General features: G+C 42.6%; 3 protein-coding genes and 1 long non-coding RNA gene across 4 annotated transcripts; 1 reads left to right on the top strand and 3 right to left on the bottom strand.

Moving 5' to 3' along the window:
* Positions 1 to 4,345: 4,345 nt before the first annotated feature.
* On the bottom strand, positions 4,346 to 6,245 carry LOC135542233 (retinoid-binding protein 7-like). The gene is made up of 4 exons (XM_064969043.1): positions 6,060 to 6,245; positions 5,099 to 5,277; positions 4,757 to 4,858; positions 4,346 to 4,657 (listed from the first exon to the last, which is right to left on the bottom strand). The coding sequence occupies exons 1-4, from the start codon at positions 6,130 to 6,132 to the stop codon at positions 4,604 to 4,606; spliced, it is 408 nt and encodes a 135-aa protein (XP_064825115.1). The 5' UTR covers positions 6,133 to 6,245; the 3' UTR covers positions 4,346 to 4,603.
* LOC135542232 (uncharacterized) lies at positions 6,195 to 8,832 on the top strand. Its single transcript, XM_064969042.1, has 6 exons — positions 6,195 to 6,797; positions 7,194 to 7,256; positions 7,382 to 7,461; positions 7,820 to 7,950; positions 8,081 to 8,147; positions 8,256 to 8,832. Exons 1-6 carry the CDS (start codon positions 6,715 to 6,717, stop codon positions 8,333 to 8,335), a joined length of 504 nt encoding a protein of 167 aa, XP_064825114.1. The 5' UTR covers positions 6,195 to 6,714; the 3' UTR covers positions 8,336 to 8,832.
* LOC135542231 (GDH/6PGL endoplasmic bifunctional protein-like) lies at positions 8,700 to 15,630 on the bottom strand. Its single transcript, XM_064969041.1, has 5 exons — positions 15,525 to 15,630; positions 12,843 to 13,518; positions 12,619 to 12,736; positions 12,208 to 12,477; positions 8,700 to 11,924 (listed from the first exon to the last, which is right to left on the bottom strand). Exons 2-5 carry the CDS (start codon positions 13,491 to 13,493, stop codon positions 10,576 to 10,578), a joined length of 2,388 nt encoding a protein of 795 aa, XP_064825113.1. The 5' UTR covers positions 13,494 to 13,518; positions 15,525 to 15,630; the 3' UTR covers positions 8,700 to 10,575.
* Positions 15,631 to 16,080: 450 nt separating this feature from the next.
* Positions 16,081 to 20,462, bottom strand: LOC135542234 (uncharacterized). Its single transcript, XR_010456036.1, has 3 exons — positions 20,041 to 20,462; positions 19,210 to 19,260; positions 16,081 to 18,382 (listed from the first exon to the last, which is right to left on the bottom strand). It is a non-coding gene; the product is annotated as an uncharacterized LOC135542234 (long non-coding RNA).
* Between the last annotated feature and the right edge of the window lie 6,592 nt (positions 20,463 to 27,054).

The raw sequence follows: 27,054 nt of genomic DNA on the forward strand, positions 1-27,054 counted from the left end.
TATCACAGTGCAGGTGCATTTATACGGAGACTTGATTACACACAGGTGGATTGTATTTATCATCATTAGTCATTTAGGTCAACATTGGATCATTCAGAGATCCTCACTGAACTTCTGGAGAGAGTTTGCTGCACTGAAAGTAAAGGGGCTGAATAATTTTGCACGCCCAATTTTTCAGTTTTTGATTTGTTAAAAAAGTTTGAAATATTCAATAAATGTCGTTCCACTTCATAATTGTGTCCCACTTGTTGATTCTTCACAAAAAAATACAGTTTTATATCTTTATGTTTGAAGCCTGAAATGTGGCAAAAGGTCGCAAAGTTCAAGGGGGCCGAATACTTTCGCAAGGCACTGTATATATATCAGTGTTTATCAATGCAAGTAGCTAATGACAAATGTTGCGCCAGGAGTTATTCTTCTTCTTCCTCTTCTTTGGGATTGGTTTGGTGGATCGCATCCAACTTTTAAGGTGCATACACAGTCAAGGCATACCTACATTAAATTGTCTTCATTAGTCCTGTTCCTCTAAGAAAGTGAAATAAAGCCCTAGACACCACTTCCCTCCCCTTTCCTCCCCCCACTACACCACCCCAACCCCAACCCCGTCCAGCCTCTAACCCTTCCACACAATCACTCCCTATCCACGTCATACAGTTCACAAAATATCAACACATGCTCCACCGTTTCCTCCACTAAACACTCATCACACAGACCTGTTTCATGCCTCCCTATAATCCACAACATGGCATTCAAACCTGTGAACCCAAACTGTAGTCTACTCCACACAACTTCCTCACCCCTACATCCCATACTCCCCACCTCTTCCTTTACTGTGCATGTGATTAAAATTGCCTCCCCTTACTACTAGCATCCTACTTTCCTTGCCAAAGATCGAGCCCTTTTGCCCGGATCAAGGACTTGACTTCCCTGCGGCTCAGCGGGACCTGAATATCTACCCCCTCTCTCCTCACAGCACTGTTAGCCACCACATCTGCCTTCTCATTACCCTCCACACCCACATGGGAGGGAAGCTTACCACCACTCCCATCAACTCCACAAACATGTCTCCCCTATCCGACCTGCCCGTCTTCACACTTCTCAACACTGCAGCCCAATCAGTGTCCTGTGTGGCTCAGTCGGTAGAGCATGGCGCTTGCAACGCCAAGCGTCGTGGGTTCGATTCCCGGTAGGGCCACCCATATGTAAAAGTAGTGGCCCCAGCCGACTTGTAAGTCGCTTTGGACAAAAGCGTCTGCTAAAATGGGATATATTAACAGATCAACACTCAGTGGTTTAACCTCCTCCTCCCATCTTCAACCTAAAATAATGGCCCTAAACATGATCAGTTAACTGTTTACATACTCTAACATTGAAATCTGGGATATATACCCCTGCTCCCACTCATCCACTGACTGGATGCTTTGAGCCATCTGTATATATCCTTAAAAAACGGCTTGGGGGGGACGATTACCTATATATCTATATATCTCTCCACACAGTCTCGATTACCTATATATCTATATATCTCTCCACATAGTCTCACGTCCTCACCCCATTCTCTCTTGCCCTCAATCATGTCCACATCTACACTTGGTTTTGGAAACAGCCATGGAGGAACATTCTCCAAAGCAATTGCCTGCCCTGTTTCTCTCTCACCCAGTCCATATTCTACCACCTTCTGTCCAATTGTACACCCATACGCCCTCTGCTTACCAACTCCTCACTCCCAGCATTCCCCAGTTGCCATGACTGCAGGGTGTCCTTTTGAACTCCCTTTTAACCTCGCCCAGTACGCTAATGCAAGTTTGTCCTGCCTTATCCTCAGTGGCAGTTCCCCACTGAGTTCCCCATCCACCTGCAATGCCACAACAGGTGTCGTCCTGAATGCACCCACACACAATCTCAGGGCCCTTGACTGTATCCCATCCAGGCGCTGGAGTACAGTTCTGGATGCCGATCCATATACAAAGCTCCCATAATCCAAAGATGACCTGATCAATGCCTGGTACATATACAAGAGTGTTTTTCTATCCACCCCCAATCATATCCTACCACTGCCCTCATGAGGTTCAGCAACTTTCGACCCTTCATTTCAATATGCTTAACACGCCTCTTACACTTAAGTCTCTCATCAAACCACATACCTAATTACTTAAACTCAGACACACTACCTATATCCTGACCGTATATATACACTGCTCAAAAAAATAAAGGGAACACTTAAACAACGCAATGTAACTCCAAGTCACACTTCTGTGAAATCAAACTGTCCACTTAGGAAGCAACACTGATTGACAATAAATTTCACATGCTGTTGTGCAAATGGAATAGACAACAGGTGGAAATTTTAGGCAATTAGCAAGAAACCCCCAATAAAGGAGTGGTTCTGCAGTTTGTGACCACAGACCACTTCTCAGTTCCTATGCTTCCTGGCTGATGTTTTGGTCACTTTTGAATGCTGGCGGTGCTTTCACCCTAGTGGTAGCATGAGACGGAGTCTACAACCCACACAAGTGGCTCAGGTAGTGCAGCTCATCCAGGATGGCACATCAATGCTAGCTGTGGCAAGAAGGTTTGCTGTGTCTGTCAGTGTAGTGTCCAGAGCATGGAGGCGCTACCAGGAGACAGGCCAGTACATCAGGAGACGTGGAGGAGGCCGTAGGAGGGCAACAACCCAGCAGCAGGACCACTACCTCCATCTTTGTGCAAGGAGGAGCACTGCCAGAGCCCTGCAAAATGACCTCCAGCAGGCCACAAATGTACATATGTCTGCTCAAACGGTCAGAAACAGACTCCATGAGGGTGGTATGAGGGCCCGACGTCCACAGGTGGGGGTTGTGCTTACAGCCCAACACCATGCAGGACGTTTGGCATTTGCCAGAGAACACCAAGATTGGCAAATTCGCCACTGGCGCCCTGTGCTCTTCACAGATGAAAGCAGGTTCACACTGAGCACGTGACAGACGTGACAGAGTCTGGAGACGCAGTGGAGAACGTTCTGCTGCCTGCAACATCATCCAGCATGACTGGTTTGACTGCCATTAGGTAACGAGATGAGATCCTCAGACCCCTTGTGAGACCATATGCTGGTGAGGTTGACCCTTGGTTCCTCCTAATGCAAGAAAATGCTAGACCTCATGTGGCTGGAGTGTGTCAGCAGATCCTGCAAGAGAAAAGCATTGATGCTATGGACTGGCCCGCCTGTTCCCCAGACCTGAATCCAATTGAGCACATCTGGGACATCATGTCTCGCTCCATCCACCAACGCCACGTTGCACCACAGACTGTCCAGAAGTTGGAGGATGATTTAGTCCAGGTCTGGGAGGAGATCCCTCAGGAGACCATCCGCCACCTCATCAGGAGCATGCCCAGGCGTTGTAGGGAGGTCATACAGGCACGTGGAGGTGGTTTTCCACTTGAATTTTGAGTGTGTCTCCAAATCCAGACCTCCATGGGTTGATAAACTTGATTTCTATTGATAATTTTAGTGTGATTTTGTTGTCAGCACATTCAACTATGTAAAGAAAAAAGTATTTAATAAGAATATTTCATTCATCCAGATCTAGGATGTGTTATTTTAGTGTTCCCTTTATTTTTTTGAGCAGTGTATTTGCAGCCTAACATCTTCAACCTCCCTTCCAGAATACACCATAAAGCAGGACTTGGTCACAGGCATCCTAAACCCCTGTGTTAAAGGTCAATCTCCCACAGCTTCTCGCATCTTCCTCATCAAATATTTCACATTCCCACCTCTCTTTCCATCATCGGCATACAAGGCCAGACCCTCTCCCTGTCCATTAAACATGTCATCTATCATCAGGGTGAACAACACCGGACTAACCACACACCCCTGAGGAGTGCCATTGTTCACTTCAAACCCCATTGACAATTCTGACCCCACCCTCACCCGTATGATGCGATCGAACAGGAAGTCCATGATCCAGTTATACAGATGTCTCCCAATGCCCAATGCACTCAACTTGATCCCTTGAAGTTCTTTCCTCCTTGTCCATTGTTGTTGACATGTTCTGCTGACACTGTCATGTTAGCCAGCTAGCTAGCTAGAAACGTTAGTGGATAGCATACATAGCAGCTACCACACCGGTTTACTCTTCTTCACCAGATGATATTTGAAACAGAAAACTACAGAACATGTACAATTGTTTCTAAAGTAATGGGCTTGTTAACATGGAACCATCTTTATGGGGAATCTAATTGCAGTAAACTTGAAAAGTTGAATGGTGTCATTCAATCAAACCAATGGGCCTACAGCACCACCTGTTGGGTTGGAGTATTACAACACGATACAATACATTTGAATTATGGACCAGTGCTTTATTCATGGTAGTGGGTAATTCACATTTATTGTAGATAATCATGAACTATCAAGTCACTCAAAAATAACAATACAATACAAATCCTCAATGCACATCAAGCATATGATTACAATTGCTATTTCTATTAATGATGTTAATATGTTTTCTTCAGATTCTTTGGCTACTCAAAGCACGTGTACCATGAGCATATCACATTAGTGATACATTTATGATTGAAGCATATTTAAAAAATATAAGGTTGCAGAAATATTATAGTGAAAGCATGGTCAAGCACTCTTTTTATAAATTTGCTTGCAGACTTTATCCTCACAGGTGAGTTCCTATAAGAGAGAGAAACAATGCAAAATAGTTATGCCTACGAATTCTTTGTCAATGTCACCAATGTAGTTAAAACGTAGATATGAGCACATGCAAAATACCAGATAGAGCTCATTTCCTTCTATCCAGTGCGTCCACCCTCTGTTCTTCTTCTCTCCCTTCTGAACGCACACTAGTTTATCTTGGTCCCAGTTGACCACCGTCTGTTATAAAACAGAGCGTTTTATCAAAATGTGCAGTGTAGGCCATAACTTTCAAACACCTGGGAAGTAGCTTCAGCTGGCTTGAAATAGACATATGGATAGCTCTGTTACATGTTGCTCTAATGAATCCCACAGTTCAATAAGCAATTAGGAGCAACATAAAAAAAAGGGTTGTAATCATCATGATAATCATGACATCAATGATAAAATACCATCCCCCTTCGGATTACACGTGTTTACCTGGACTTTTCTGTTATCCATGGCTTTGGTCACCTCCTCGAACTCTTCCCCAATCTTGAATGAGACTGTGTAGTTTTTGAAGGTCGTGAGTGTCTTGATGGTGAAAGAATCACTGTCTTGTTCAATCACTTTCTGAGGCTTCAACATGCTTGCAATCTTGCGTGTTGCAAAATCAATGCCTGTAGGGAAATAAATTATGCATCTGTTACAAATACATCCAAAGAGACTGAACATTCCAATCTATTCTCAATAAGCTACTGTGGTGAGCTGTGGTATAAATCCTAACTACAAAGACAAGTTTTTAATTTTTTTTTTTTTTACAAATTTGAATTCTTCAGAATGTCTTTCGAAAGAAGTTGACATTCATATTGTATGAAGTTATCATTCATTAGCCCGGTTGCCATCTCTTTTCAGCTATTACGTTCCACTCCTTGGCACTTCTGTCAGGCCATCTCTTTTCAGCTATTACGTTCCACTCCTTGGCACGTCTGTTATTTGTCAAATGAGTGTCAAGGAGTGGAATGTTAGCTAAAAAGACTGCCAGGCTAAGAATTCATAGCTACTGATGAAGATAGAAGGAATTGACATCTGAAGTAATTCTGACACAGGTTCCCTCCATGTGCCCCCATACATAAAAAAAGGAATCATAGAGATCCAGACAATACGAATCACATACATTTTATTATCTACAAAATTAAAATGTGTGTTTTGAATTATTGACAGAAAAGGGAAATGAAAATTATGAAATGTTATGGATTTGAAAATGTATCTAATAAATGAATCAAAGAAAATGAATTTCTGTGTAATGAAACGGCACACTGCCTAATGTCATTACGCATGAATGAATTACCAACAGCTAATGAATAATCAAGAAATAGGCCATATTAATGCAATCAAAGTCACTTGCCTAAAAACATAAGAAAATGTGTGCTTCAATAAACAAGTAAAAGAGAGAACTTACCAAGAGCAACCATGTAACCTTCAAAGTGTTCATTACTAGTAATGTCCCATGTGCCACTGTAGTCGATAGGCATGGTGAATCCTCGTGTGGCACTGTCAAAACTTCAATTGAAAGCAGTTGTTAAATGAACCGATTTAAAGTCTCTGGGATGTGTTGTCCTATGGCGTGTTAATATAGGGCAGGGGTCATCTTTCATAGTTGGTAGCTATTTTTGGACAATAGAGTGGAGAGAGTAGCCCAGTGGAGGGCGGAACATGACTTTTTGCACAATTATATGACGAAATAACATTTGAGATAAGCGCTTGCAAATAGAATAGGCTGTAACGCATGTACACACTCTTTGGTTGCTCTCTTTTCCAGCAATGTAAAGGGCCACTATAAATGAGAGTGATATGCAGTTTCATTCAAGGTCGTTAGAGCGCGCCCGCAATCAAAAACAACTATAACCCCAGTTTGTTTTTTATTTTTTACGGTAATGTTCGGTTGAGGAAATCTGATCCCTATAGGCAGGCCAGTGAAGGCCACGCATGGACTCACCAGGGTATATGATGCAACGCGTGGCTGGGGGATTCTTTTCACAGTAGTCAGAACTGGAAAGGATGTGTCATCAAAACCTATCACCTCTCACTTCTTTGGCAGAGTTTCTTCAAAATCGATGCTGACAATGCTACATTACGCCCTAGTATACATGGCATATCATACCAGCAGATGGCTTCCAAGGAATGAAAGGTTCAAATTGTACGTTTTGGAGATGTTACGGTCGAGTCACAGAGCCATAGAGATTGGGTCTGAGTCTAATTTCTACCGTGTGTCTATGATAATGATAACCTAGTTAGCATTCTACTTTTGTTGTTGACTTTTTGTGTCAAACATGATCTGATGGTGATTTCATTTTTTTTCTTTCTGTACTATTAAATGCACCATCCGAAGCTGTCAAGACTAGGCTTCACTCTATATCTGTTATCTACTCTTGTCTTTCATTTCTTTTGCCTGTATTCTGCAATTCCGCTTTTAGCTGAGAATGTGTACAAAACATCCTAACTGATAATAAACCCTTGATGTATGTTTTCTATTCGTGCCTTATTTTAAATGAGCATGAATCTAACTCCAGTGTTATAAACGTTTTATTTTCAGTCAAATTATTAATGCAGTCTTTGTGGCACTAGTTCTCATCCCTCAATTGTTTGTGCTAACCAGGTAAGTAAATGCAAACGATACAATATGTCAATATTTTTCTACTAAAAGCTTCACATTTGAATTCACTTTGACTGCATTACATGTGTACTATGTTAAGTTTCTGATTGAGAGTTGAAATCCCTCAGGCCCAAATCCTCTAGATACTGCCAGCAGCCTCTTCTGAACAATCTCACTGCCTTCATTATCATGTCCTTCATGGCAACAGGTAGGCTAGAGAACATCTACTCATAAGTATAGAGGGTTGTACATCCTGTTTTGTAAACGTGTCTTGGCAACTATTTCTAATAGTTTTAATGGAGTGTGCTCCTCGCAATTGTTTGACTTTTGTGAAGGGCCATGTTTGATCATGTTATTTTAGCTAAGATCATACGTTGATTTGATTATGATGAAAGACAGCTTCATCTGATTTGAACATTGCGTCTCATTGCAACAATGTAAATGTATGTATGGAGTATGTATACATATTTTAGTTATTGGAAACCACTTATCACACATCTACAAATGGTAGGAGACACAGGTTCATTGGCACCGGTTTGACTGTTGAAACTCTGCCTCCTGACTAGGTTTTGCAGTAACATTCACACTGATAGACCCAGTGCCCCAAAGCTTCAGGGCAGCCTACCATGGGTTTGGACTTGTATCTTTTGGCCAGGGACTATGCACCATCGCCCTGACTCTGACTGCACAACAGTGTGTAAGTAGCATTTGAGAATATCCCAGTTGTTCAATACTAATAAAATGATTTGCATTATGGTATGGTCAAGAGATTTTAATGCTCCAATTGAAATTATGCATAAAGCATTTGAATATTTCTCCTTTCGCAGGCAAAAACAACTCCTGAGCTGTACTATTTGTCCCTTATTCTATCATTGGCTTGTATCCTGAGTACAGGTAGGCCTTCACAACATATCCTACAATCTCTCTGATCCAGACACATCATCTTTCCTGCAGTAGTAATAATGCACATATTACAGAACTGATGCTTATGTTTCTTCTCAGCCTTCTTCATGGTGAAGGGAGGATTGTGGGTAAAAACCAATAGGCTACCCAGGCCTTGCCAGAGAGGGAACAATGGCTAACTAGTCCAACCAGTATACAGCTGCTCCAGGTTGCAATTAGATATGCGCCATAGACCCATCCATCTATAATTGATGCTGTTTCCAGGCTACCACCAGCAAGCGATACTGTTGCACAGTATGGTGACTAGTGTAGTATGTAGTGAATTTACATGTCCCATTTCCTTAATTTGATACACTTGAAATCAATCGGTGTGCATATGTTTATTTGCATTCAATTACTCCGTATTGAGTATCAAATGAACTATTAAAATGGCTACCACTATTCATCAAGGGGCATATACATTTTTCAAGTACCCAATGTTTCTGCTTAAACATTCCATCGTTTGAAATCGCAGTTAAAAAGAAATCATCTGTGCAGAAAGGGTTGTGAAAGCTGTAGTTTATTTCCTTGTGGTAAAACAGTGATTAACTGTTACATTAATTCCATGTGTGTACAGTATGTAGAAAAATGGTGTTTAGGTCCCCATATGTATAAAAATAAACAATTGTAAATCATTTATTCATAGACTGTTTGAACCCCAGAGTGATAAGGAACAAACCACACTTTCACTTACAGCATTCAGAATAATCAGGTGCTATAACATTTGTATGTGCAAACATCAAAGTGAAACCTAATTACATATTTTTCCCAGGCAAAATAACCTTCAGCTAATACATATATATTAACATACACCTGTCTGTAAAATGAATTAAGGCAACGCAGTGAAGCGGTTGAACTAAACTTCATCAACCCATTTTGAAATCCATTTCAATATCCTAAAAAAAGGCCCTTTACGTAAGAGGAACTCCTAATTCAATCCACAAATAAAACATCTATGAACTGAAGTTAGTTACACACTTTCAAATCAAATGTTGTGCAGTGAGCAGATCTGTGTGAATGCCAGTGAAGGATGTCTCAAACGAGTAGACTCACAGTATCAAAAAAAATACTTTTGTTTTGGAAGGTCACAACGTAGTTAAGCATTTCACTGTACTTGTACGACATCTTGTAAGCACCATTTCACTCACATTAAGAGATTCTCTGATACTTTTGTATACATTTTAGCCAGTAGTTCTGAAAGTAGCACTCATGAGCCAAAAGTGGTCCCTGGAAATTGCATACAACATAACACATGTGCACCACGTCATTGCTCATTCTCTGCTGTGTCCACTGAGAAGTTGGGCCCACCCTGCAACCTCATTGGATAATGCCAGCCAGGCCTCTTGCGAGCTGTCACTGAAATGTGAGGGGCTGAAGCTCATTGGCTAGGCCTCAAATTGCTACGGGGCTGGCCCAAGAGGGGAAAATGTAGGGAAAATAGCACTGCACAGGTTCAAGAAAACAATCACTTTCAAACTAGGGATTTTGTGGCTATCTACAGATTGACACATACAGCCCAAAGCGAGAGGTTTAAAAAAAGCATTTCTAAGTCGCCAAAGTACCAGAGCATGTCTTTAAAAGAGGAAGTATTAGGAACTACTGGGCTGGCTCATAGGGGAAAATACACACATTAGGGGTCAAAGGCTGTGGAAATTGTACATTTCACATACATATCAAATAATACATTAGATAATTGTGTTTTTATTTTATTTTTTATCCAACAAGCATAGATTAAAACAAAGGCAGCAATGGATCATAATATGCCTTTTTATGTCATTTAAATGTACTGGACAGTACATTATGCATTTTGATTTCAAATTGGCATTGAGGCACAAATACAATGATACATGGCTATAGACTACATTATCTGTCAACCATAGGAGCAAAAGGTTCAAATCCATTTACCATAGGGGCATATTTGATTGAATGAAATTTGAACCAAAATTGTTGGTCTTTCATAGTTTAAAGTCCCCTTTCAACAATACTATTATATGCTGGTTCAGTGTGGAATGGGTAGCTTTATGTGAAATGTATACTGTTTTTCCAACTAAATATAATAGTTATTCAGATCAGGAGTAATGATTAAAGACGAACAAACTTCCATATCCACTTGGCTTTCCTGAGATGTCCATTTGGTAAATACACACACACACACACACACACACACCTACATCCTGTATATTGAAAAATAAAATATATGCCAGTATACCATATGTACTTCCATACTTTAAGGTGCCCAGAATCAACAGAACCTTCATCATTACTTTACATTCTTGGTCAAAATACAGCAAAATAGTAAAATTACAGCAAATCATTAATTTCCAATTAAATGTACATTGTTTCATTGCTACAGTATCACAGAGCCAAAAGCAGCTGTTTGCTATCCTAAAAGAGCATCATAGTCTATGTACCATACTAGCCTGCCACTGGTCGGCCGGATACCAGTGATGGGCCACTTGTTTGGGTTGTCCTTAACTCGGCTGAGCTGGGTGACCAGCTCATGTTTGCTCTTACCCATCACCAGCACACCTACTTTCTGGGCCTGGTTGATAGCCCTGAGGGTGAGGCTCATACGCTGGTGAGGCTTGGCTGGGCTCTCTGTGAGGGCTACCAGACTGTCCCCATGGGCGTCAAGCTTGCTGCCTGGGAAGAGGGAGGCGGTATGTCCGTCGTAGCCCACTCCTAGAAGGACAAAGTGGAAGCTGGAGGCATTAACCAGCTGGTTGATGTCTCTCTCATAGAGCAGCGCTCCACTATCCTCCTCCACACACAGCCGCTGGTTCATCTGCACAGGCATGGGGTGGATGTTGAAATAGGGCATCTTCACGTGTTGGAGCAGGTGGTCGTGCAGGGTGCGAAAGTTGGAGTCCAACCCTGTGAGAGGCACACATCGCTCGTCCACCATCCAAACGTGGGTGTCCCTCCAGGGGAAGGAGTAGTGGTGGCGGGCCAGCCTCTGGAACAGAGCTAGGGGACTGGAGCCCCCGGAGAGGGCCAGGTGGAAGCGGCCGCCCTCCCTTACCGCTTTCTCCGCTGAAGCCTGCAGGTCTGCGGCCAGCCGCACGATGAGCTCCTCGGGCCAGGCAGACACCATTTCAGCACTGCGGTACTTCCCCTGCATCACTTGGAAGCTCTCCGCACCAGACCCGCCCATGTGGTCTTGGGGGATCATGACCACAGCCTCGTTGGCGAAGGTCACCTCCCGTCCCAACAGTTTGAAGTCCAGCATGTTGCCATTGTCCGCTCCCCCAGGGTACAGGCGGGGGGAGGTTTTGGCCAGACCGTGCAGGAGAGGAGTCCAGAAACCCCAGGAGGCCAGCAGGTTCTCAGTACTGATAAAGCTGTCCTTTCGGCCTTGGAAGATGTGCAAAATGAGTTCTGCGTAAGCCTCTCTCTGCACCGTTGGTGTCAGCACATAGTAGTCAGAGATGGGCATACCTAATACACTGACATCTTTGTGTTCCGTTATCTCCTTCCACTCAGTGTCCATCAGGTCTGGCTTGAACAGGTTCTTACTCACAAGAATGGCTGGATACTGCAGAGTGCCGTGGCCAAAGTAGAACACAATCTGCTTAGGCTTGCAGTGGACACTGTTATGGCTCTGGACACAGAAGATGTCATTCTTGAACAAAATGCGAGCATAGCCTAAGCGCTCATCCAGCATCTTCCCTGAGGTCAGGATGATTGGCATTTTCTCGTACTGGGCTATGTCAATATGCACCATGATACCTGAAATAGAAAAACAAAAAGTATGTTTCATCACTGAAACCCCCCAAATAATCTATGTATCGTATCTTATCAATATGGCTGTCAACAAAAAAAATATATAGTTTTTAAAAGATGCACAAAAATGACAAAAATGTAACTTGAATTTACTGATTAACTCTGTCATATACTAATAACTAGGGATGTCAATACAAATTCCTCCTGTTATACTACAGGCAACTTTTTTTAGTCATGCACAGGCTCAAAGCGAAAAACTCCTATAGACAAACTTTCTCATGACACTTACCAGCAAAGGTGGGGGTGAGGCTGTAATACTCCTTTGTTTTGTTCAGTTCTTCCTGTACCTCTAGATTGTAGTTCTGGTACTGACCAATGGTAGCACAGTTCCTGTCCAGGTGCTGCAAGGCACTGAAGATCTTCAGCTTGTTCCTGAGGACCTCCTTCACGTCGCTTAGGTTGGCTGGGAGCCCCATGGTCAGAAGGGTCATGACCTCAGTCAGGTGGTTCTGTATCACGTCTCTGATCACACCGTACTGGTCATAGAAGGGAATACGACCTGTGATAAAAGTAGGGTAAATCAAACACCTCATGACAGGTGATGTTACTGGCACCATAACAGTCTTATAGATTGGGTTACTACACATGCGTAAGCGAACATAAAATATGAAATGCTCAGTTTTCTGGGACCACACAGTACCTCTGGCATCCAGGGTCTCCTTCAGTACAATCTCCACTCTCTCAATGTGGTGCTTGTTCCAGATAGGATCCAGGTGCTTACTGTTCTCCCTTCTGAATGGCAAAATCTTAGAGACAACCTTTTGAGTATAAAAGCAAACAATAGAATTCAAACAAAGATCTGCCTCACGGGCAAAGTTCTGTTTAATGTCTACGGCAGACTGATAAGGAGGCCTAGTACATCACCTGCTTCCCTAAATAGTGGTCGATCCTGTACATCTCCTCGTCCTTGAGGGAGGTACCCAGTTGAGTCGACAGTAGTTGGGCACTACTGAAATCATGGCCAAACGGCTTCTCCAGCACCACCCTCAACCACGCCCCATCGGTCGGTCTGCAGCTGTTGTTGATCCTTTCTGCAATGTCCGCATAAGCGAAGGCTGGCACTGACAGGTAGAACAGCCTGCCGGCCTCCACTATGCCCTCCTGCGTAAGCTGCTCTGTCAGGTGTTTGCCCAGGGCCTGGTAGTCCTCTGAAGTCTTCAGCTGCCAATACTCTGCCAGCTTCAGAAACTGCTCCTTCACCAGGGCACAGCGCTCCACAGACAGCTCCCGAGGACAGACCACTCCCTTTAGCGCCTCAAACAGGAACGGCGTGGCCTTATCCTTGGGCAACAGACCTCCGCCATAAAAGGAGAAGCTGTAGCCGCTACTCACCTGGTTAGCGTACAGATGGAAGAAGCCCTGCCACAGGTACTTCTTAGCCAAGTCGCCTGTACCTCCCACTATGACCACTGACACGTGCCCCACCTTCGGCGCTCCCTTGGTCTCCTTGGCATAGCCTCTCTGGGCACACACAGTGGCCAGGAGCAGCAGTGTTGCCCACACAACTTTCCACATTCTCTGGTCCAACACAGATCAGCTCCTACAGGAGAGAGAGAGACAAAGCAAGACAGATCAGCAATAACTTCAAATGGTGATTTACAGACTTGGTTTGGATTGCTAAGTATTCAGTTGTTATTAACCCATAATCACAGTGGCTGATTCACTGGCTTAAAACACACATTGGTTGCAGTCATGGATTGGTTTTCTGCCAATGCAAGCAGGATTTCTGGGAGGCAGCCTAGCCTACTTTTAATACTGTGGCATATTTGGTTTGTGGGTGGAAATGGTCAGCTCTTAGCTATACCAGGAACTACAACATATGGACACCACCACCTTCCTACATGTCTGTGTCATAGATAGATTAAGTCTTTATTTATTGTGGCAGAGGCAACTCCTCTGTCAGTAGATAACAGGCCAATCCTGTTCTCTACACATTTCCGCATTCATTGTATTGTGGTTGAACCTTTAGGCCTACATGTTTTGGGGTGAAGGTTAGAGAGAACAGATCAATGGAGAAACACTGGTTTCTAGATTGAACCCATTCAAATGAGTAAAGTCAACATTGACAAGATACACAGAAGAGGCATCTACCGTAAATGGTTTGCGTAACTTTACCGAAACATCTGAAATCATAGTCTAGTTTTACAGCAAAGTTTACACAGCAAACAACAAAGGTCATTGCCACCGAATTCTCCTGTGAATCATACTATTGGTATGGATGGACACTAACAGTTTTAGCTGTTGACAAATCTGTCGTTCTGCCCCTGAACAGGCAGTTAACCCACTGTTCTTAGGCCGTCATTGAAAATAAGAATTTGTTCTTAACTGACTTGCCTAGTAAAATAAAGGTAAAATAAAAATAAAATACATGACAGTGAGTCAAGATTTCAGAGTTGTGCTATCCCAAACCACCAAGTTGCAATATGTAACTATTGGGTAGACCTGACCATATTCACATAGAAATGTGAGTTATAGATCTGTGATTCTCATTGAAAACAAGTTAAAGAAGTGGTAGATATGTTCTATGTGCATCATTTCTATGCTTCCAGTTCCTAGTGTTTTGTTTTTTTGCGTCTTACTTTCAGTTTTCTACACCAGCTTCAAAACAGCTTGGCCCCTAAAACTTTTACAGATGCACAATCGAAAGCATCCTGTCGGGCTGTATGACCGCCTGATACGGCAACTGCACCACCTTCAAACGCAGGGCTCTCCAGAGACTGGTGAGGTCTGCCCAACGCTTCACCAGGGGCAAACTAACTGCCATCCAGGGCACCTATAGCACCTGATGTCACAGGAAGGACAAAAAGATCATCAAGGACATCAACCACCTGAGCCACGGCCTGTTCACCCCACTATCATCCAGAAGGCGAGGTCAGTACAGGTGCATCAAAGCTGAGACAGAGACTGAAAAACACCTTTCATCTCAAGGCCATCATAATGTTAGATACTGAACTGTTAGACACTACTAAATTGTTGGAGCTAGGAACACAAGCATTTTTCTCCACCCGCAATGACATCTGCTAAATATGTGTATGTGTACCAATATAATTTGATTTGAAATTATTTAACAAACCCCTTCTGTCTAGTGTCTTTATCCACTTCATCCAAACTATAGGATAGGTATTGAATAAGAAATAAAAAATAATATGGATGCTATTTCCTACAATTATTCCATTTAGTCAAAAAGTAAAAAATGTACAAAGAAAAGACCCCCTCAAATACGATGCACTTGTCATGAAGTGTCCTCTCTACCGTAGCTTATGGCGTTGCAATATGTCACGTGAAAGCCGCTATTGAAAACCATGTGCGCTAATGTGCATGGCCATCACTATCTATACCCATACAATAGGTCTGACAGTTCCACCTGCTAGCTGTATTATAACTTTAGCCACAGCATGCCGTTGATGCATACAATGTTACCCAAACAAAAGCTTTTCTGCCCATTTAAAATCACAATAAAGTCCGTTTCTATACCAAATCCCTCTCACTCGAACTATTCAATCGAACCTAGTCTAAACACTAACGTTATATGGAATTGTGGCGTACCTGTTCCCGCAATTGTCGAGTTCGACGAATGATCGCATCGTTCAATATTTGTGTCAAAAGATAGACAACGTCCTGGAACAGAGTCACGTGACAGCGGAGGCGAGTGTGACACATGCGCTTCGCGATAAAACCATGGGGGCGTTTGAGTGGCTTTAAGCAACCGAGTGTCGACAAAAGTGGGAGATGTGAAGTTGGGGGGAGGTGCATCTGTGGAAACCGAAAGTCGGACACTAGTGTGGTTTTCAAACAGCAAGGCTCAGATCGACACGGCAACTGTTGCCATTGTTTTATAAAAGTGTCTCTTTATAACGTCGAAATAAACATATCCACACACTCAGGCTTCTGGGGCCTTACTTGAGGTGTTTATCCAAACCCCCCATTCATTTTTCCTGTAAGCTTTGTTAGTGCCTACAAAAGAAATCGCAATTACTATTTATCTCTTATTTGTAGATAGACCTTTCTCTCGTTTCCGAAATTGGTCTACTGGTGGGGAGAGTTGGAGAGATGGATGTGATCGAGAGCGTTGCAGCAGGCAGCTGAGTCACGTAAATTTAGATTATTAGTATTATTTTTTTATTACCAATGTAGAAAAGTCTGTATACATACAATAAGTACATAGACAATGATAACATATGCTAGGGGGTACAACAAATTATACAAAGACCTTAAAAGAAACACACATTGATTGTTTTAACAGCTTTCTTATTAGAAGAATGTAGAATGGTCTTAATGCACTGCTCAAATTCCTTATAGAAAACACGGAAGAGTGTTTTAAGACATTTTGCCACTAGCACAATTAGATTTATGAAGTAAAATAGTTTTTCTTTATCACGGTTAAGGGAACCGAGCAGCACATTCTCCCATAACAAACAAAAGTAATCAAGAATATTAACAATTCTAAAACTGTGCATATCTTTACATAATTGTTTTACATGTAGACAATGCCAAAATAAATGCGAAACCGTTTCTGGATGCTCAACACAAAAAAATACAATCAATGTTAATGTCCTTTTTGAGTTTCTTCAGGTAATGATTCGCAGGGTAATACTTATGGTTCATTCTGAAAGAGACCTCGTTGGCCTTCCTAACAAGCAAGTATTTGTGTGGTAATAACCAGACTTTTTTCCAACAGATATTAGTGACCAATGTATTCCAGTAACTTGTGACATAAGGAATGGATACAATATCCCTTTGAAATAAAGCACGTATAGATATGTTGTTCTGACGGAGCAAGGAGAAACATATTTTCCCTATTGGAGAGTCAACTAGATTAAGCGAGGGTAGGTCAAGGTGAGGTCTGGCTACACCTCTAAATAACATGAGAGTTCCGGATGGAAGCGGAGTCACCTAAATGAGAGGAGAAGAGGAGCAGCCGCGCGCACGTCGTGACAGCTTATCAACTGTATCTGAAGCCTCGCACTTTCAAATCAGCATTTCCACTTCCTCCAGAATATTAATGATGTCATCCTGCTAGCCCATGTGACTGTGTTACTAGCTTCGCTGATGTTGTTAACTAGAAATAGTATAAAGTAATTTGTCTATCCGGGTATCCTAGTGGGTAGAGCATTGGCCAATTAACTGAAAGGCTGCAAGATCGAATCCCCGAGTTGACAAGGTAAAAATCTGTCGTTCTGCCCCTGAACAAGGCAGTAAACACACTGTTCCTCGGCCGTTAAGAATTTGGTTTTAACTGACTTGCCTAGTTAAATAAAAATCTAGCAATATGTTGAATAATGTAATAAACTCTCACCAAACTGTAACTAACGTGACCCTATATGTTTGATGCCAGCTATCCAAATGTTTAATTGCTAGCTAAACGGTTAGCATCGTCGCTAGCTAGAGTCCTAACATTGGCTATATTAGCTAGCGGGCTAACCAAACACATCAGACTACAGGTTGGATGGGATGTAACGTTAGCTAGTTAGATTTCAACCCCTGCCAGCTCATGTTAGATATATAACAGTAGCATTCAAATGGCCGACTGTTCTGAAACATTTGTGTAACATCAGTGCAAAAACAAATCAAGAATCCAACGATATTGGTGCTTCATGTCGTGTCTGACTACTGCAATATGTTACTGCTTGTCCCAGTGCTAGCTATCAGCAACAAACCCCGCCGAAATCAACTCCTCATTAGCTACTGACTTTTGTATATATATTTTTTTACTGGATAACACGCCGAAATTCAAGTACCTCTGACTGCAGTGTGCAATTTGGGCCGGGTTCAGTTTGAGCACGCTACTGATGATGCAGTGAACAATATACTTGTTATTCGTGGTATGTACTGTTAAAATTGTGTTGAATGTTATAACTATATTATTTTATTGAGCATAAATATACAGTTACTACCTATCCTGAGTTATGCCATTTACTTTCCTCATGAGAATGGAGACAGACTATATCATATAAACATATGACAAGCTGAATGTGCTTTGTACATTAAGTTATACCAGCTCCAGTAAAGAGAGAGCGACTCAGGTGACTTGTATGGCATCTTCACTAAACATAACACAATTAACACAGCAGACAAAAACAAGGTTTGAACCCTCAAAAATGGCTTCACTCCTGCTCCTCAAGAGGCAAAGACAGTAATTTTCCTGTTGTCAAATGCCTCCACATAGAACATCTCAATCTCTCTGTAACAGGAATGGTTCCTTGAGGATAATATTTTCCTCTTCACCCAGGCCATCATATAACTGTAGTTCTTTAAGGGTTGTAATGCAGTCTTCCGTCTATCCCAATTACACTAGGGAGGGGAACGGTTCCTTTAAACGTTGGTGTTGGGTATGTAGTCTACACACAGACTACATACCCAGTTCATAGCTCCCAGTTCACCGTGCATTTTGTTTTCAGTATCGTCTAGAAAGAAAAACATTGTGGTCATTAAATAATGTAACATCTAGAGAAGTGCGTCAAGAATGCCCCTTACTTGATCTAATAGCCTATACAGTACCTGTCCTGCAGAGCTGGATGCTGATGTGACATGCTAGGGGGGTTAAGACTTTACCACCCATCATATGACACCTACCTGTTGTGTGTTTCTTTCAAACTCTTCTTGAGACCATAGTGAGTGAATGACATACATTCAATATATTCAGGTCAGTCTGGCTACAGTGAAACAAGTGATTTTAAGGATGCAAATGAAGTTCTTGTAATGTCCAAGACTTACGGCATGGGAACGTTCTGCAGGAGAACTAGGCACCACCATTGCCTTATTTGCTGCATGTTTTCCTTTAATAAAGAAAATCACATAATAGGGAGGGGATCCTAAAAAACACCCACTAGTGATGAGAATTTCAAATTTATACATACCTCAGTGAAATTACACCATGCTCCCATTGCAATGTACAGAGCGTACATTAAGAGTAGGTTGTTAAGTTTGATAGTTATGACAATAACAATAGTAAATAATAATACCCCCCCCAGGAATATATTTCTGGGTGTAGAAGACATCCCCCACACAAGAAGTCACATCAGCATCCAGCTATGCAGGAGTTTGATGTATGAATTGTGTATTTAGTCTACAAATTGTTGGAAATAAGTCCCAAAAAGTATGAAGAATAATAAACAAGAAAAAATATGAGCAATAATAGTGTGCTTTGCATGCTTCAAGCACAGAAATAACTTTTCATATGTTTTTACAGAAAATAGGACAAATATAATATACTGAATAGCCAGCATCTTACCATCAAAACAAACACCCCACAGTTGTTTGAGAAACCTTGCTTTGGTAGGCCCTGTGGTGTGAACAAGGTACACTTTTCAATAAAGGAATGACAATCAAATGGTACAGTTCAGTGGAATAATTTAAAGGAATATCCAACCTGAACATCATCCACATAAAAAGTCCTCCAAGGTCCAGGGGACAATATCAGAGTAATGTTTCTATGAACACAGTGTATGTGTTGGAACTGAATTAGCCCAAGTATTTTTCACAACATGTATGGGTGTTGCTGTACCCGAAAATACATGACTGCAAGCACCATTTTTCACATCAATGCACTCACATGCCAAAAATCTTTCATTGGACACTGTTTCAAAGTAATCTTCGTAAATGTGTTTTGACATTTTTGTTATGCAAACTTCAGTTTGCATTGTGAACAAGTTACAATTACAACTTTTCTTGACTTGCCATGTATGTTGGGACCAGGTGATTTCATTATTGTATATACTATGTGTAAACTATGTAGCTATGGGGATGGCATCAACGATACACATTTAGAGCCAGCGAAACACAAGACATATTTATTTTGCGTTTCTTCAATATATATATATATATATTTAGACGAGCAAATCGATTACTTAACTGTACATGTAAACCTAGGCTTAGTGCTCAAGTACGCAAATTAGTCAAAATAAGATTCCCTCGTGAGTAATTAGCTGGCTCACGTACAAATGGGAGCTAATTAACGCTATGCTAACATCGATCCGGTAGTTGGTTATATAAAAATATACCACTGCACTGGTATAACATGAATATTACAAAGTACATTATACATAATGACAGTCTCACTTACATCCATGGTTTGTATTTTTATCCATGTAGGTTAGGTTCGATTAAGATTCGTTGACGTTTACCTCAACTTGGATGATCTTGAAGGGGACGGGAAGGGTTCGCGTTTAACGTGTTTGACTCCACCCACATTGAGCCCAGCCCCGACGTTTGACTCCGCCCACATTGAGCCCAGCCCCGAACTGCACATTGCAGTCAGGAACTTCTTCCGAAATCAATTCCTCATTAGCTACTGATGTTTGTATTTTTTTTTTTTTTTTACCGGATAATTACTTTTGAAGCACCGTGGCAAATATTTGTATAACTAGCTCCTTGTTCCATCTGTGGCCATACTGTACAGCAGCGAAAAATCGGAAAATCCCGTAAATTTGACCTACCCCAAGGATAAACAAAACCGAGGGTGCAGCCGTCAAGACCCACGCGTCACGCTATTGGCCATAAAATAGCCAATGGGGTCTCAGCAACGCTTTCACCACCGCGTTCAAGGAAAAGCAGTCTGCATGCCGTAAAGACAGATTCAGGTTGAATGTTCGACGGATATTCGCCTGTAGTTTTCATTATGTCCACCAACAGCAGTTAGAGACCGTCAACATAGTGACATTTCACATTTTTCAAATTTCAATAGCTCTTTAACCATTACTCCTAAAACGTTCAAAACTGGTTCTAGCTAACCCGATGGCATAGACACACATTGAATACACTTTTTTTTCAGTTGATTTACATCTCGCACTATTTAAACTTTTCTTCTTTTTTTTATTTTTACAAATAATGAAATTCAATAGCACCTTGGCCATGAGACCCACACACCTCAAACAAGGTTCATAATCTACACTCAGTGGGCCTAGCAGTCTTTTGTTTGTCCATTTGCATCTCGAGTTTTATCATTTTTGAACGTTTCAAATTTCAATAGCTCCTTATTAATTAATTTGGTCAACTTAATAATTTCAATAGCTTCTTGGTCATGTGACCGACTGACCCCAAACAAGGTTCAGAATGTACAGTACACTCAGGGGGCCTACACTTTGCACACCCTTTTATCTGTCCATTTTCTCACACGATTTTACATTAAATTTGCCTGCTACGCCCCCGTGAAGGACAGTGTCACTCACACACTTATTCACTTGGGCCTTTGTTTGTCTATTTGCATCTCATGAGATTTGACGATCATTTTTAAACGTTTCAAATTTCAATAGCTCTCTGGAAATGTGACCTTCAACCCTCCAAACTGCTGTCAGAAAATCATTTACATTACATTTAAGTCATTTAGCAGACGCTCTTATCCAGAGCGAAAATCCACTGACAAGCCATATATATATATATATATATATAGCACACCATTTTGTTGTCAATTTTTATCTCACACAATTTTACATGAATTTTTATATTTTTCAATTATTCTAATTTCAACAGCTCCTTGATCATGTAATCTACTGACCTGAAGCAAAATTCAGAATGTACACTCAGTGGGCCTACACATTGCACACCCTAGTTTGTTCATTTTCATCTTACACGATTTTAGTATAGCTTACACCCTGGGATTTTTAAAACGTCTATAGTCCCTATGTCAGGAACCATGTGCCCCTGGTAAGCCGAAACAGGCTCAGAGACTAAGTCCCTACTCCAACCTCCAAGTGCTACCCCCAGCCTCAGAGTCCGGCCGCCCCTGCTCGGACTCTGAGTGCCCGCCATCTTGGAGGAGGCCTCCTCTTGCACCTGGTGACCCCTTGACTTCCGCAGCTAGTCCCAACCTGACTCACAGTTCCACCAGAGGACAAGCCCGGGCAGATGGGCGACCACCACCTATCCCCCTACCTATCCAGAGCCCAATGTCAATGTCTTACACCTTCTACCCGCCTGCCTGGGCTCTCTCACACTCTGTGTCTGGCCTCTGGACCTGGCCCTTCTGCGTGCACCTAGTAACCTGGGAATGTGACCTACAACCCTCAAACTGCTGTCAGAATATCCACTGACAAGCCATAAGTAAAGTAGGATGGTGGAGGAAGACGTCTTCCACCCCGACAAAAGCTTGGTTCGAGGGCTGACTTTCATTTGTTCGCAGCGAGTGAGCTGCTCTGCTACGTACGAAACCTTGACCCAGAATCAGGTCGTCTACGAGTGATTTAGCAACAGGTTCACCACAAAGATGCGGTGCGCAGCAGGAGAGGGGCGGGCAACTCATCCGGCCGCACCCCAACCCCGTCACGAACGGTTCTACTCACCTGCCAGAAGAGGCAGGCTATCCTGGGTCAACCGAAGATCTGCGGCGCTACGGTATTGTTACGTTTAGGGTGGATTCAGACTTAAAGGCGTTCAGTCATAATCCCACAGATGGTAGCTTTGCACCATTGGCTCCTAAGCCAAGCACATACACCAAATGTCTGAACCTGCGGTTCCTCTCGTACTGAGCAGGATTACTACAGGTGGGCACACTCCTTTGAATTTCATTAAGTTGACATTCAGTGATCCGTGCCCAATGGGAATCTAAAGTTATTTTGTCCATGTTATGGGTCTACAGCAAATTAATGGGCGTTGATGGTACCTCTCACATCAGATGTAGGCCTCCCTCTCGGGACAAGCTGGAAATGCCTCTCCCGACTTCGTAGGGCACGAGCCAGATCCATGCAATGCCCTATCACTGCGGGGCCAATGGTTTTAGTCTCCACCTCGAGTCTAGTGAGGGTAGAGGAGACCTCCCCATCTACAATGTGCGATGTCCCGCACTCAGGCAAGCCTGAGGCCTGGTAGTGTCAGCTAATGGTAAGGCACATGCCATCTCCACTACATGCGCCAAGGAGCATGTTGGAGAGCTCCCACATAGAATGTGTAGAGTCCCGCACCTGGCAGTGTTCATAACCGCTAAGCACATTCCATCTCTATTTTGTGCTCCACTGTTAGCGGATCCAGCCGAAGCAAGTGTTCGATTCAAACCTTTGCGGTTTAGAGTTAGCTAAGTATACGGGGGACAGCCATTGGAGAGACTCCCTCAACCAGGTGACACACAGAGTAGGGGTTGGAAGTAGGGGTTGGAAGAGCCCTCCAATGGCTATGGTACTATTTACCATCTTTCCTTACCTCCCGTTTTAACCTATCCGAGGTAGTCCCTCTCAGCCAGACCAGGGTTTCGTTTGATCTGAAGGCACCTTTTGCTCCAGTTTATTGCTATGTTAGGGCCACCTGCAAGCAGGTGACAATGTATGGTTTGGGGTCGTCCGTATTTGACTTCACCTTAATGTCCTGGGCTAAGGACTCCTTAATAGAGTCATAGTTACTCCTGCCGTTTACGCACGCTTCACTGAATTTCGTCACTTGGGCATTCAGAGCACTGGGCGGAAATCACATCTCGTCAACAACCACCTTTTTAAAATTTTTATTTTACCAGGCAAGTCAGAACAAATTCTTATTTTCAATGACGGCACAGGAACAGTGGGTTAACTGCCTGTTCAGGGGCAGAACGACAGATTTGTACCTTGTCAGCTCGGGGGTTTGAACTTGCAACCTTCCGGTTACTAGTCCAACGCTCTAACCACTAGGCTACCCTGCCGCACCTTCACAATGCTTTGTTTTAATTAAACAGTCGGATTCCCCTGGTCCTCACCAGTTCTAAGACAGCTGCTAGGCGAACAGAGCCGTAGCTGGGGAGATCCGCGAGAAGGGCCCGGCGCACATCCAGAGTCGTCGCCACCAACTCCCCACCGGCCCGCCGACAGACACCACCCCTACACACGCACCCCCGTGCGAGACCACGAGATGGGCCGCACAACAAACTTGCAACGGGTGGCGAGAGGAGGGCGACGGAGCAACTGCTCGCCCAGCCGCGGCTCGAGCCCAGCCCAGCCCGAGCGACCCAGCCCTTAGAGCCAATCCTTATCCCGAAGTTACGGATCTGACTTGCCAACGTCCTTTACCTACATTATTATAACTTGCCAGAGGCTGTTCACCTTGGAGACCTGCTGCGGATATTGGTTCGGCCCGGCTTGAGATTTACACCATCTCCCCCGGATTTTCAAGGGTCAGCAGGAGCTCCACGTACGCCACAGGAACCGCAATGCTTTCCAGGGCTTGGGCCCCTCTCTCGGGGTGAACCCATTCCAGGGTGCCCTGCCCTTCACAATGAAAAGAGAACTCTCCCTGGGATCGGTCGCGTTACCGCACTGGACACCTTGCAGGCGCCCATCTCCGCCAGTCCATGGACATTCTGAAAGTAGTTTAAGGTTAGTAGGTCACATGACCAAGGAGCTTTTGAAATTAAAAAGTTAGAAATATTTGTGTAAAAACATGTGAGATTAAAATGGACAAACGAAAGGGTATGCAATGTGTAAAAAAAAAGCAAATGAAAGCAAATGAATGTCAAAATCGTGAAAATATGACCTGTGCATTGTGAGCAATTTTTCCAGCATCATGACACTTATTTGGATTCTGTGGCTCAAGTGTTTTGAAAGCACGAATATCCATTGAATATTCAACCTGAAACTAAAAAGCTGTCGACTTAGACTGACCAGTAGCCTAACACTGGACGAAAGTAGAGACAACAACTCAGTAAGGTACCATAGCTGGTTACTGTAATTTATCTATCTGGCTATGATGTGTTAATCTGATCCCTTCCAGAATGTCAACAAGATGTCTGTACACATTTATTCCAATAGTGTGTGCACGTCCTTCCATATAAAACAACATGCACCAGTATCATGAAAGTTAATAGGTACATGGCCTAATGATAAATGCTAACTCAGAAATATTGTCATATGTAGCATGGCATGCATACAAAAGTATTACAGTCATTATAATATTTCCACTTTGACATTTATGTTTCCATCATTCCAAGACATGTCTTAATGCAGCAATCAACAGTAGAAACAATAATAAAAGTGGCTCCCCACCCCTGGTATGGTGAAAAACTGAAGGATGGGCCTAGAGAAATGTATCCACTCTCAAATTAATAGATAGATCTATGGATGCAAGGACTGGCCATCCATGACATCAAAATGATAGTTTGAACAATGTTTTGAGGCGATATAGTGTATTTTGGATACTGATGCAGTACAACAGTTAAACTAAACTCATGAAGCATTTATAAATTATGTTCTTCAAGAATCAATGGATAGATATACAGTGGGGAGAACAAGTATTTGATACACTGCCGATTTTGCAGGTTTTCCTACTTACAAAGCATGTAGAGGTCTGTCATTTTTATCATAGGTACACTTCAACTATGAGAGACGGAATTTAAAACAAAAATCCAGAAAAATCACATTGTATGATTTTTAAGTAATTAATTTGCACATGTTAACAAATTAAATATCCTAAAAACAGGACAGGTCAAGGTAAAATGGACAATGGACAACGTGAAATGGACATACTCACAACTGCTGCCCAGGAGTTTCACCCAGTGGGCTAATTTGTCATGATCAGTGGTTTGAAGTTTGTATCCATAAACATTTTTTACGAGCAGATCACATCGAAAAATTAAATACTTCTGCATTTACCGCTGTGTAAACGCATTGCAAATAGGCTCAGGATAACTCCTCTTGATAAAGTTGGGGTGCTGATATTCAGATCTTAAATAGCTAAATTGATTAATCACAGGAATCAGGACTAAAAACGCCAATGCAACGGCCTATTTTACGAACGGTGGGCCTACCAAATGGATGCGCATTCATAAAATTCCATTGTGGGTTGACATGGTAGGCTACACCCCAGTATGCACGAACCGACACCTACGTCTTGTTTTTGGTCCTGACCGGACGTTAGGCTTACCACATAGATGGGCATTCCTAAAATCAAATGTCAGGCGACACTGTAGGCCAGGGATGGGCAACTCCAGTCCTCTGGGGCCTGATTGGTGTCACACTTTTTCCCCAGCCCCAGCTAACACATCTGACTCCAATAATCTACTAATCATGATCTTCAGTTTAGAATGCAATTAGATTCATCAGCTGTGTTGACTAGGGATGGGGAAAAAGTGTGACACCACTCTGGCCCATGAGGACTGGTCTTGGCCATATCTCAGTAAACACGGACTGATGCTGACACCTTTTGGACGCCTTTTTTTTGTGCACTCCTGACCGGCCTTGATTTCCACGTCCGCGGACGTTGGTTTTTGATCCGGACCAAATCTGAACCAATCAAAGATGTCTATGTTTGGTTCAGATTTTGTAGGGTCTGGACCAGCCTTGATTTTTTAAAAGTATTTTCAACGCCCGGAAAATACATATTTTCACCATTCATTCAGAACCTAAATTGAACCTAACTTCAACGTATGGAAAAATTCTTATTTTAGACGTATTTTCAACATAATTTTGCTTACTGGGACTATTCTTGTAGGGGCAGCAGAACGGTCAAGACTTCAGGTGTCAACTGCCTGTCTCTGAAACCTAAAAAAAAGCAGTGCCTTGCCCACACCAAGGTAGTGACAAGGGAGAGCGAGGCAAAAGCACCATTCAAGGTCCAGGTGGGGTACTGATGGCAGACCATGCCAGGGCTGCCCACAACAGAGACCAAGAAACATAGGCCTATCTTAAAATACTTAAAATATCTTAAAAGGTTGGCAAACCTTGAAAAGGTGTACTTTGTCCTCAAAACGATGTTCACCAAGGTGACATTCTGGTGAAATTGACCCTACTTCTGTTCATTTTTATGTCTGCATATGATCAGTCTATCATAATTCTCTCTACAGTATAAGTGCATAATATCCTACTAAAGCAAATTTGATGGGTAGCCATACTGGGACTCCCTGTGACAAACAGTCCAGCACTGTTTGGACAAACAGTCCAGGGGTGTCAAACTCAATTCCTGGAGAGACACTTTCCTTTCAATTCGTGTTTAATTAAAACCTATAAAACCAGATGAGAGGAGTTCCAAACGAATAAACCAACACACTCCTCTCTCCAGGAATTGTGTTTGACACCCCTGTCTTAGTCCTTACATCAAGAGGTCTGAGCATAACAATACATTTTAAATGCCTGAATCCAGAAATAATTTGGACTTGCAAAAATAATATGGTCACTGGGATAGGTTTATT

Source organism: Oncorhynchus masou, chromosome 6 (genome assembly GCF_036934945.1).
Source record: "Oncorhynchus masou masou isolate Uvic2021 chromosome 6, UVic_Omas_1.1, whole genome shotgun sequence".
Lineage (NCBI taxonomy): Eukaryota > Metazoa > Chordata > Actinopteri > Salmoniformes > Salmonidae > Oncorhynchus > Oncorhynchus masou.